At 37.5% G+C, this 13765-nt stretch overlaps 1 protein-coding gene across 1 annotated transcript in view; it reads right to left on the reverse strand.

The window, feature by feature from the left end:
* Positions 1-13765, reverse strand: part of LOC128653123 (apoptosis-inducing factor 3) — a 243687-nt gene that overhangs the window by 11695 nt on the left and 218227 nt on the right. The window contains exons 17-18 of the mRNA XM_053706228.1: positions 2592-2667; positions 2409-2513 (exon numbers count right to left, since the gene is read on the reverse strand). Coding sequence (XP_053562203.1) covers positions 2409-2513; positions 2592-2667 — 181 coding nt within the window. The remainder of the gene's footprint in view (positions 1-2408; positions 2514-2591; positions 2668-13765) is intronic.

Consider the following 13765-nt stretch of genomic DNA (forward strand, 5'->3'; position numbering starts at 1 on the left):
TTATTCTGTTTGAGTCTAAGAAAATGGCTTACCGATCCCCATGAGGGAAAAATGACAGCCTTCCAGCATTACACAGTCTTGTTAGAAAAATGGCTAGTCATACCTTGAGCAGAAAAGTCTGCAAACTGTTCCCCCCAACTGAAGTTCTCTCAGCTCAACAGTCCTGTGTGGGAACAGCAATTGATTTTAGTTACTGCTGCTAAAATCATACTCCTCTTTTAAACAGAACTCTTCATCTCTTTCTGTTTCAGAGTAAATAGTACATACCAGCACTATTTTAAAATAACAAACTCTTGATAGAAGAATAAAAAACTACAACTAAACACCACATACTTTTCACCATCTCCGTGGAGATGCTACTTGTTCAGAGCGGCAAAGAGAATGACTGGGGGGGCGGAGCCTGGGAGGGGCTATATGGACAGCTTTTGCTGTGCTCTTTGCCATTTCCTGTTGGGGAAGAGAATATTCCCACAAGTTATGGATGACGCCGTGGACCGGACACACCAATGTTGGAGAAATGAACATTTTATTACCTTATCTCTTCGATAACCGACTCGGAGTGTAATTTCTTCTACTGGCTGTGTTAACACAGCTTGGCCTCGAGGACGAAAACTTTTAGAACAGGTGGGGATACCACAGGCTAAATTAATTCAAATGCCAATATAAGGATAATGTAAATAATTTAATACACTCCAGCAGGTAAAATGGATCATTGGGAACAAATTAAAATTTGAGTAAACTGTCCCTTTTAATGATTTTCACTAATGATCCCCTGACTTGTGTAGAAAACCAAAAATTACAATGTAAAAACGGTCCTAGGAAAAAGCTTTAGGCTTGGCTACACCCCAACAACTTGTATCCCCCTCAATGTTATGGCATCAAATATGTGAACAAGTTTACATAGTATTGACCTGTTTTAAAGCATAAGGTACAAGCTCATGAAAGGAAATAAATCCAATTTTTTTTCTTTCATGATTCACAGTACATAGTTTTAAACAACTTTCCAATTTACTTCTAAATTCCCCCCCCCCCCCCCCCTCTCAATTGTCTTGAAAACCTTTGTCAAAGCATGAAGGTACACACAGGAGCTTGCACATCTACAGCATGTTTGCATAAATGTTATACATGAGCTAGAACACAAGATGGCAGCCATTTTACCTGTCATGTAATGATTCAGACATGTGCACGTTCCCTATCTAGATGTCGCTTAAATTTTTATAAATTTTAAAAAAAATACCTTTTTTTTATATAATGCTGTTATGAGTGTAAATGTATTTTTTTTTATGTGTTTTGTGACACTTTGTTTTGCTAAACAGTTAAAGTGAAGGTCAATTTTAACTAAATGCACAGCAACTATGTTAACCTTATAATCTATGTATTATAGTCGCTAACATTATTTTTTTAAAAAGTCCATTATTTATAATAAAATTTGATATATATAATACCGCCGCCGTTTCTTATGTTTACTCCTCCCCCGCTCCACTTCCTTCTTTGGCACTAGTGACGTAGCAAGCGTTTCAACAAGCCCGCTGCATCACTTCCAAGCTCGTGCACAACACCATTTTCAAAATGCGCATGCTTAGTTTAGCCGAATTCGCGCATGCGTAGCAATTTGAAGGACGTAGCAGTGTTACATTGCATTCACACGAAAGTAAACAATAATTCGTTATTAATACACATAAGCTAATAATCAATGTAAAAACATATACGTATTTTGCTGCATCTGGTGACATGATATTTACCCCGTTTCGATGAGTACAATAGGCAATGTTATTTTATTATGCAATCATACAGCGGAATACGCATGCGCATATCATGCACGAGCATGAAGTCGGTGACGAGAGCCGCAATTACACGCATGCGCAATAGTTAAAGATGACGTGGGTAAAAAGGGGCAGGACGCCCCGGGGGAAGAAAAGGAATTGGCTATAATATTTAGAAAAACTGTCAATCAAATGTGGGAAGATATCGGGCGGACAATTGCGGTAAAACAGAGGGTAATTTTAAATTAAAAATTAAAATGACACAAATATTTTTAACGTTTTTGATGAATGAACATCATGCTAATTTTACATGTACTTGATAAAAGTGTAAACGAGTGAGCCGGACTTGACCTTCACTTTAACCAGAGCTCTGAGAACGCACAATCCCAACATGCATTAACTTAAATTGCGCTCAAGAGATTGCATTTACTTTCAACTTCTAATACAAGCGCTACATCCAATGCGTGCAAACAGCCACGATCAACCCCATCTTGCTCACGCATAACTTTTAGTGCTTATAGGGTAACATTTTGTGCCAGCTTTTTTAGGGGGTTAAATGAGGACCCTCCCACAACACATACTCAATGTCTTTACGAGCATACAGCTTTTTTTAATATATATTTATATATTAATAAATATACTTACTGTACTTGATCTTTGAGTATTTTTCTGCCAGAAAGTAGGACTTCAGCAACTAGTGAAACCATAGGGTCAAAATTCATGCTTGAGACTGCAACAACCGTGTTGTCCCTGGACAATGCAGAATATTAGTTCAAGCTAAAAATGATCCTGGTTAAATAATTTGGTTTTAATATTGTGTCCACTCACTTGATATAAAAGGCCAAGAACTTTAATTCTTTCAGATTCCCCTTCAGCACAAGATCTGTATATCCTTCACCAAACCCTGGAGAGAAAAAAAAAAGAAACGGAACATTATTATTTGACTTACTATTAAGTTATCAACACAGATTCTTCTGCCAATGCTAACTTATCAAAGCTTGATTTTACCATTTGTATCACATTCCAACAACCTTGACACGTTCATTTAACCTCTTAAGGACATATGACGTAATTTTTCTGTCATAAAACAATTGAGCAAACTGAAAGCTGTGTCCTTAAAGGGTTAAAGTAGCTATTGCTTATTACTTTAATCTTCTGTCAATAAATAAATGAACACAAAATTAAAAATTAAGTAAATTCAGCAAGTTTATTTCCATGGTTAATGAATATACTTGAGATTCAGATGTTAAAGCGACAAACCATTTTTATCATTTTACAAAATTGATCTAAAGAAAACTCTGTTCAAAAACTCTTGTGTATGTGAAATAAAAATGGTCTCAAACTATAAATCACTAGAAGAAAATGATGGCAGGTGCAATGGTAAACACTCAAGGGTTTGGGAAAAATTCACTAAACTATCTGTCAATTTAGGATCTGATAAACATTGAAAGTAAGTGTATCAAACAAGTGATCAGTTAGCCATTTACTCCCCCCCCATATCTTCCTTTTGAATACATTCGCTCAATATGGTTGCCTTTTAGCCAAATTGCTTCCCTTAAGAGTAAAGCCACAAAGCTGTCCTGAACCCTACAATTAAACGGACAGTCAACACCCAACACAACAGGATTCCATATGTTTGTAACGCAAACGAAGATCTGCCTGCACCGCCTCCCTTCTCTATTACCTCTATCCTTGTCCTAGTAATCCTTCCAAATACATCCGTTAATCTACTCGAAATATGGCCGCCAAACTCCCCCCACCGTTATGTACTAACCTTCTCTTTCAATCCATTCTCCAATCAAAATGTAATCCTCTGTCAGAATCTTCAAACTCGTTCATGGCGGTTCGCGCATGCCCAATTCAATAGGAACGAAAAAAGCGGAACTTTATTATCCCCAATAGTTTCTGACATTATATTTTTAACAGAACCTTATTACCATTATAATAGGTTGTTACCTTCACTACAAGCGTTGTTTTTGCACTTCTAAATTGTCATTTATATTACATTTTGAACATAAATATAAACTTCTTATAGTAAATGAATTAAAATGTGTATGCTGCGACAAGTCCGATTGCGGTTTACGATCGGACTGAATTACAAATGAGCATGCGCAATGAAAGATCGTGCGCATCATCAATCCCTACATGAACAAGCCGGATTTGAAATAGAGATAGGGGAGAAGGGGGAGGAGTTTGGTGGCCATATTTTGAGTAGAATAATGGATCTATTTGGAAGGATTACTAGGATAAGGATAGAGGAAATAGAGAAGGGAGGTGGTGCAGACAGATCTTCGTTTGCGTTACAAACATATGGAATCCTGTTGTGGAGGGTGTTGACTGTCCCTTTAAGGGCAATAAGAGAAATATCCGATCACCCAATTAGAAATTCTGTACTCTTAAGTACTTTTACATTTGATAATTCCCTTTAATACTATTTTGATTCCTTTTATATAAAGTGTTAGTAAACCATTTGAGATGGATAGAAAGGTGAATATTGAAATGTGCATGGGTGTATTTCAGTTTTAAATAGAAGCATTTGTGCAGTCTACTTGCATTAGCAAAAAATGCTTTAAGTAAAACTTATTACTGTTTCATTGTTGTATGCACTAGATATGAGCATTAGGCACTTACGCTCACTGCCAAAGGTTTTCAGCTCATTTCGGAGTAAAAATTATTCTTGTGAAAGTGCCACACTCTAAATCCAGATCTTAAGAGTTTTGCACTTTCACAAGAATATTTTTGGCTCCAAAAAGAGCCACAAGGGGCCGCAGCTTTCCAAATTTGGCAGTGAACGAAACTGCCAAATGCACATATGCTGCGTGTGACTAGAGCAGGGATGGGGAACCTTGGCACTCCTGATGTTTCAGAACGACATTACCCATGATGCTTAGGCACTCTGAAGTCCAGTTGAACATCATGGGAAATATAGTTCTGAGGGTCACAATTCAAAAACCTCAATTCTGCTCAGAAAGCTGGCAGTGGTGTGTATTGCATTAGTTAGGTCTTGCCTTATGTCATACAAGTTACCATTGACTGACTGAGAAGGTTGTCTGGTTTGAATGCTGGTGTACGGAGCACTGACCTAATTGTGCAGATGCCGCCAACTTTTAGAAGCATTTTTGGAACATACTTCCCTTAGCAAAAATGCACATTTAAATTTTGACCTTTCTATCCTATAAAAAGAGAAAGGATGCACATGATTCATGATCATTTTAGTCTGACATTAAAATGAATCAAACACTACAAATAGCACATTTCAAACAGGGAAGCCCCCCAGCAGCAACTATGCTACAGTAAAGGTGTACCCCACAAATGCTAGCATCACCACTATGAGCAACCCTAGTAAAGAAAATGGCAGCAAGCCCGAGGGGTAAATGTATCAAGCCCTGTACGGAGCTTGATGCCCCATGTTTCCGGCGAGCCTGGAAACAGAAGTTATGAAGCAGTGGTCTAAAGACCGCTGCTCCATAACCTGTCCGCCTGCTCTGAGGCAGCGGACAGAAATCAACCCGATCGAATACAATCGGGTTGATTGACACCCCATGCTAGCGGACGATTGGCCGCAAATCTGAAGGGGGCAGCATTGCACCAGCAGATAAATGCAGATTGGCCGCAAATCTGCAGGGGGCAGCATTGCACCAGTAGTTCACAAGAACTGCTGGTGCAATGATAAATGCTGACAGCGTATGCTGTCGGCATTTATCGATGTGTGGCAGACATGATATACTACAACGTATCATGTCCGTCCGCACAATAATAAATAAATAGACCCCCTGGAGTGGCCAGGTTTATAAAGATTCAGAGCTAGACCTACCTCCCGCAATAATACACACAGCATACACACTAAAATGCCTGCTTAAAACATTATAGAAATTTAAAATGATGTTTGAGAAGGTGCGTATCCCACGGCTAGCCCATAATACCAGACAATGCCAATGTACCTTTTTGTCTGGTTTGTAGCACCTTGGATCCTCTTTGACACCATCCCTTGTACCCTATAGGAAAAAGCTATGACATTAAACCTACCAAATAATGTTATATAATTCTGCACACAGTGCAGAATTATATAACAGCTTAGCACCAAGTTTCTAAAGCAAAGGACTAAAGAGATATTTTACTACGAAAATTAAATTTTACAGAACGCTGCTCTTGGCTCTACTGAGCGGGTCTGTTTTTTTCTCCTAAGCGCATCACAGGCACGCTGTCTAGTCACAGCCAGCCCGATCGCACTATTAAACTCAATGTAGCTCGCTACCAGACCAGAGCGGGAGCTATCTACATTGATTTTAATGCCGGCTGTGACTAGACAGCGTGCCCATGATGCGCTCAGTAGAGCCAGGAGCGGCTTTCTGTAAGATTCAATTTTCGTAGTAAAATATCTCTGTAGTCCTTTGCTTTAGAAACTTGGCGCTAAGTTAATGCTATTTAATTCTGCACTATGTGCAGAATTTATAACATTATTTGGTAGGTTTACTGTCCCTTTAAAGACTTCACATATGGTAGCCAGATACATGCGAATACACAGTGTATTTTTTGTTGCCTTGGTAATGAATTTTAGCAACTTAATTGGTAAACTGTCTTAGCCCCAGTACGTATGTTCTTACATGAAGGCGGCGTGGCAGCCAACACATCAGCAATTGTAGAACAGAAATACTCTTTGAAATCTGTCAAAGTCCATATGACCTCTCTGAGATATACCCAAAATGAGATAGACAACACCCTTGAGGGAGAATAGTAGGAAAAACCTTTTTAGTGCTAGCAATGCTGTCTAAGTAGGAAATGCACAATTGGGCTGGAGGACAAACCAAGACAAATTTGCAAAAACACACAAAGTAGTTTGCCACAAAGAAAATATTAATAATAATACAGACCAATATGCAGGAATATATCCAAAGTGAAAAGAGTCTTGAATGAAGACGGTCCCACAGTTAGTTCTATTGTGCTGACCCCAGACTCCTGCAGCGGAACTGTTCAAATCAGTCAATAGGTATTTCAGTAGCTCTTATCCTATTGGCTGATTTGAATTTGAAGACTCAAATCAGCCAATAGGAATACAAGGTACACCATATTTAAACCCGTACCTTGAATTCAATCCTCAGTAAGCGGCGTTGATTGGACAAAGAGGCTCTCCATGCTCCGTGGTCACCGGTCTTCAGTTCCGAGCTGACTTGTTCCTGGTAGAAGATAAAAGATATCGCCGCTTGGAAGAAGACTTCACCGCCGGACTTCAGGAATCGTGAGTACCTATCTGGGGGTTAGACTTAGGCTTTTTTTTATTATTTTTTTAGATTAGGGTTTTAATGGGCCTTTGAAAAAGAGCTGAATGCCCTTTTTTTAAGGGCAATGCCCATACAAATGCCCCTTTAGGGGCAATGTGTAGTTTAGGATTTTGTAGTGTTAGGTATTTTTATTTTGGGGGGGTTTGGTGGGTTGGTGGGTGGGGGCTTTTACTGTTAGAGGCGGGACTTAGTTTTTTTTTAAGGTAAAAAAGAGCTGTTTAACTTAGGGCAATGCCCTACAAAAGGTCCCTTTAAGGGCTATTGGTAGTTTAGCATTAGATTAGGGGGTGTTTTTATTTTGGGGGGGTTTTTTATTTTCATAGGGAATAGGTTTAATTTTTTTATTTTTGATAATTTGGCTTATTTTTTTATGTAATGTTCGAATTTTTTATCTTTTGTAATCTTAGATTAATTTAATTTAATTTATTTTTTTATTTTTAAGTGTTAGCTTTTTTTAATTTTAATTGTTTGTAACTTAGTATTTTTACATTTAGGTAATTGGGGTTAATTTAGGCGGTGTTAGGTTAGGGGGTGTTAGATTAGGGGGTTTAGTAATTTAATTCATTATTTGCGTTGTGGGGGTTTGGCAGTTTACGGGTTAATAGTTTTATTAGGATTATTGCGTTGTGTGGGTTTGGCGGATTAGGGGTTAATAGGTTTATAAAGTTTGTTGTGATGTGGGTTAATGGCGGGTTAATAGTTTTAATAGGTACTTTGCAATGTGGGTTAATGGCAGATTATGGGTTAATAGTTTTAATAGGGACTTTGCAATGTGGGTGAATGGCAGATTAAGGGTTAATACATTTATTAGGTAGTTTGCAATGTTGGGGTTGGCGGATTTAGTGGTTAATACTTTTATTAGGTAGATCGCGATGTGAGTGAATGGCGGATTAGGGGTTAATAGTTTAATTAGACATATTGCGTTGTGGCTGGTTTTCGGTTTAGGGGTTAATAAATTTATTGTTCGTTCCGATATAGAGGTTTTACGTGTTGGGTTTATTTTCGGGAGGCGGTTAGATTTTTACGGGAGATTTGACTTTTTTTATTTTCTTAGGTGCCGGCAGTTTCTAAAGTACCGTAAGTCACTGGCGACTCCAGAAATTTGTATTTACGCTCATTTCTGGACTTTCGCTAGTTTATCCGACTTACAGGACTTTATTAACTGTCGGCCAGGTTTATGCGATACCCCAATGTGCGAGATGAAATAATGGGCGGCGCGGGTTTCAGCAGTTACGCTGAAGCCTGTGCTGCATATGTAATCTCGCCCGTGGAACTCAACCACACCTTAGAATTAAAAAAAATAAATAAAAAAAAACAGTGGTAGAAATTGGAAAATCAAACATTTGGTATATAGAGACTGGGACACTAAGACCCTGTTGCTTTTGAAAAAGTAAAACCTACCTACTGTCCTCAGAGCATTATTCTGTGAGTAGAATGCTTGTTTGTGTGTGAAATCTGACACACAGCTGACATGTCAGTGTCACTGAGCATAGCTGATCCCATCAAGCATAACGAACATGTATTTACCACGCTGCCCATAAAGGGACTTGAACACCCCATAATGCATTGCACTAAAGTGGAGATAGTTGATTTGCCAGTTTAATCTGATCAGTTTTGAGCATGGTTCTGTGTAAAATACAATTGTTACACACAGATCTGAAGGGAATTAGGCCTCAACAACACAGTAATATGAAAAGTAAACAAATACCCAAATCTTTACTTATGACTTAGAGACATGAAACCCAAAACTTTTTCTTTCATGATTTAGATAGAACATACAATTCTAAAAAAGTTTCCCATTTACTAATTTGCTTTTTTTTTGCATTTTCTTGGTATCCGTTGTTGTTGTAATGCATTGCTGAAAGCCAATGACAAGAGGCATATATGTGCAGCCACCAATCAGCAGCTTCTAAACCTACCTATGTATACGTTTCAACAAAGGATACAAAGAGAAAAAAACAAATTAGACAATAGGTATAAATTGGATTTTTTTTTCAATTGCATGCTCTATTTGAATCCTGGGGGAAAAATGGGTTTCATGTCCTTTTAAGGATGCCAGTCCCCCTACAAATGCCTATTTTGGCAGGAGTGGTTCTAAAAGCTGTTTTATGCCCTTCCCATCAATTAGGGAAGTCACTCTATGATCTGGCCAAAAGCATATTTGTGCATATAGGAGCATAGTGTTCCCACATCCTGTCTACTGCCTGCTTACAACTTCTAGAAGACTACACAGCGAACCCAGGGAGAAATCACAGCTGACAGAGCTGGGCTGAAAAACTGCACCCTCGTATCTACATGGCCACATGCAGAACCGAGGCATTCCTCCCAATCACTAAAACTGTCTGCTTTCTCATGATAGGACAGGGCTGGTTAAACACGCAGTAGAAGTGCCGCTCAGGACCCACCACGGTGCACTGCTGATCTAATCAGCAGCGCAGCTGCTTGCATGACTCAGTTGTGTAACTAGCGCTGTTGAATAGATCAGTGGCAGTTTCCCACTCAGAGCCAGCAGTGCTCTGCAGGTCCAGAGCAGCACTTTTACTGTGTGTTTAACCCCTTTAGGTTGTTAAACACAAAATAGTGCAGGGTTGATAAATCTTAAATTTACTTGTTCTAATGAATTAGAGCATGTCATTGTTTGACTATTATGGACCTTTAAATGACTCTGGATGCAAGTTTGTTTTTTAACTTGTACAAGATTGAATTTCCTTTAAACAATATATATTTTATTACATTAAAAAATATGCCTTTATAATCTAGTAGTTTTCTTGGCAATCTGCATATAATAATCTCTGTATTATGTGAAAAATATAATTCTTTATTATAGGCTACATCATAAAATATGCAGAAATAAAAGCAAATGTTCTAGAAACACGTGGCTGTTTCTCTGGATAAATGAATGCTGACATCATGAATGACTTGAGTAATTTAATAAACATATGATTGAATTTTTCATCTACTTACATAAACATGCAAAATATCATGTGCATTACCTGGTTAGTAATTTGGGATATTTGCACAAATCAAAGCATAAAGATGAGTTAATCAGAACTATAGCTTTTTATAAGATGTATGTCCTATTCAACAGGCAGTTTTCACAAGAGGTATCTTACCAGTATAAATGATTTATAATTCCTATTTTAAATACAATTGGTTTTCTAATGGCAGTGTTTTTTCTGTAAGTTAAAAAAAAAAAAAAAAAGTTGAAAAATAAAAGCAATTACATTTTTTTTTTTAGAAATAGATATTCTGCATAATTTCCCTTAACACATTCTATCCCATCTGTTGTCAGATTTAAGCACTGTTGTAAGCCCTATTTAAATGTTAAAGGGATATAAAAAAATTGAAATGTGCATGGCTGCATTTACATTTTGAATAGAAACTTTTTTGCGATATACTTACATAAGCACAAAGGATTGTAGTATAAGATATTATCGTTTTTAAGTGGCATACACAAATATACTGTGAGGGCCTGTGCACCAGCATTCAAACACCACACATTCTCAGAGAGTCAGCAGTGGTTTCTATGACACAAATTAAGTGTGCGCTGATACAATACACCCCGCCGCCAGATCTCTGATCCCCTAGTCACACATAGCATATGAAACTGTAATAACTTTTACTAAATAGAAGTATATAACAAAATGCTTCTATTTAAAAGCATCCATGCACATTTCTTTCTATCCCTTTAAACATATAATGCTGCCATTTGAATGATACTAGTAGCTTTGTAATGCAGTTATAGTATTTTGCACGTAAGCCTTAATACATTGTAGTTCGTATACTGACTTTGAAATACTATAAATTACAGTCTTAAATGTTCATGATCCACTGCTCTAGACCTCCAGCACCACAGTTCCACTAATATCATTGTCAATATTTCACTTTGAGGTCTGTTTCATGTTGGTAAATTAAAATTGATCACATCTGCTTTAAAAGGACATCAAAGTCAAAATTAAACTTTACTGATTCAGAGAGAGATTTTTAAGATATTTCTCAATTTACTTATGTTATCAAATGTACTACATTATCTTAGTATGCTTTGTTGAAAAGCATACTTATGTAGGCTCAGGAGGAGCAGTAATGTACTACTGAAAGCTATGGCATCTTGGGATCTGGTACAATAATGGGGGGGCTTGTGATTCAAATGAAAGGCTACCAGATCTATCTCTCGCCTTCCCCAGCATTCACAATCTGTTCAAACACCCTCTGATGTACAGTGCATTCTCCTTTAATGGAGACAGTGGTGTCTTAGAAAGTTGCCCTCCAGTTATTGACTCTGGAACAATGAATGGCTGAGATCACACTCTGATAGGTCTCTGACCATCTGATGATGCAAGAGACCTCCCTCACCAACGAGTATGATTGCCATAAGCCACTGCGGGGACATTGTCCAATTGGAACCAAATGAAAGGTTCCTGTCTGAGACTGGACCAACCCTGAAGAGCCTTGAATATCGCTTATGTTCCAGAACATTAATTGGTAACCTCACCTCCCAAGAAGGCCGAATTACTTGTTTCCTCAGAGACCCTCCGACAGCCCCACTACCTCTTTGGCTGGTATCTGTTAAGCTTATTGTCCTATCCAGTTTTCAAAAACAGGTCCCTTAACAAAAACTCTTGTCAACTGATCCAGACAGATAACCTGAGACAAGTTTGCATGATCTCTATTCCACTGATACAAAAGAGAGAATTGCAGAGATAGAGTCTTACAAATGAAAAATATAAACTCAAAGCCACCTGAGGAAGAGAAGTGTTTTATGTGTCACCAACTGTGGATCGTGACTCTTGTAGCGATATTGCCAGTGCAAGTATCCTATTTTAGCATTTGTAAATCTTACTTTTATGTGATTGTACATATATACAGTATATTCTTTTTATTAAAATTTCACAATATATTAAATGTATTGAGGAATTTATTAAATTACACTGTCTTATATTTTTCCTTCTTAAAGGGATATATATACACAAAATTTGTTCTTTTTTATAATTGCTGCTTTTTGCATATATTTTAATATTTTTATTTCCATTTTGGAACATATATTTTTTAATATTCTTAGTAATAACACTTTAGAAATATTATTTATAAGTATTTCTTGAAAGATTTTATCCATTGTGTGTGCAATAAGAATTTATATATATATATTCTTTACAAAGGACCAATAGACACTCGTTTTTATTTTGTATTATTTATAGCCTTAAACTTGACAAAAGGAACAAAGGCTACTCCAAGTGTGTTCCACTCTTAGATAACAGTTCAGATAATTTTTCAGGTATGGGGAAGGTGGTATTAGTTTTAGTATGGTATTAGGTTCATCCACCTTCAAAGTGCTTCCCTCAGTAATGTATGTATATGCTCCAACCTGAAAACAAAAGACACATCCAAACCTACTGCTTCTGGTGGGAGGACCTGGACTCGATAAATGAATCATCAGCCAAGCAACATTACCTTCTTTTGTTTAAAGTAACTAAATAAGTCAATGCCTATATAGACGACCCAGGAAAGAATTGCTCATGAGGTGAGGTAAACGCCACTGTAGACACATAGCAAATCCGCCATCATTTCAGCCAATTCACAATGTGTATATTCTTTAAACTTATGAGATCACTCAGTAAAGTCCTTGAGAGTCCAGGTTGTCGCACATCTGAGAAGGGCACGCACAGGCAAATCATTGCAGAGTAAGCATACATAAGAGGGGCTTACATTATCAGTAGGTCTGTCAGCTGAGACCTGAGCTGCACTAGATTGCTCCTTATTAAAGTAGATATAATGGGAGAAAGCAAGTATGGCACATTATGCACAACTGACTGACTAGTCCCGAGGGTAAGAAAACAAACCATCACCCACACACTAACACACAAACTTAATAAACCATTTTTCTTTCAGGATTTTGATAGCGTATGCAATTTGAAACAGTTTTTCAATGTACTTCTATCTAATGCACTACTAGGAGCTAGCTGCAGATTGGTGGTTGCACATATATGCATCTTGCCATTGGCTCACCCAATGAGTTCAGCTAGCGCCCAGTAGAGTATTGCTGCTCTTTCAACAAAGGATACCAAAAGAATTAAAGGGACAGTCAAGTCCAAAAAAAATCATGATTTAAATAGGGAAAGTAATTTTAAACAACTTTCCAATTTACTTTTATCACCAATTTTGCTTTGTTCTCTTGGTATTCTTAGTTAAAAGCTAATCCTAGGAGGTTCATATGCTAATTTCTCAGGCCTTGAAGGCCACCTCTAATCTGAAAGCATTTTGACAGTTTTTCACCACTAGAGGGCGTTAGTTCATGTGTTTCATATAGATAACATTGAGCTTACACACATGAAGCTCCTAGGAGTGAGCACTGATTGGCTAACATGCCTGTCAAAAGAACCGAAATAAGGGGGCAGTCAGCAGAAGCTTAGATACAAGGTAATTACAGAGGTAAAACGTGTATTATTAGAACTGTGTTGGTTATGCAAAACTGGGGAATGGGTAATAAAGGGATTATCTACCTTTTTAAACAACAAAAATTGTGGTGTTGACTGTCCCTTTAAGCAAATTTGATAATATAAATAAATTGAAAAGTTGTATAAAATTGTATGCACGATCTGAATTAAAAAAAGGGGGTTTAAATGAACAGTGTCCTGTAAAATAATTTTTTACATATATGTCAAGGGAATAGCCAGTGAGCCGTAGAAGGTGAATGTTTTACCTAATTTTTGTACTTAATTGCAGCTG

This window comes from Bombina bombina, chromosome 3 (assembly GCF_027579735.1).
Source record: "Bombina bombina isolate aBomBom1 chromosome 3, aBomBom1.pri, whole genome shotgun sequence".
Classification (NCBI taxonomy): Eukaryota; Metazoa; Chordata; class Amphibia; order Anura; family Bombinatoridae; genus Bombina; species Bombina bombina.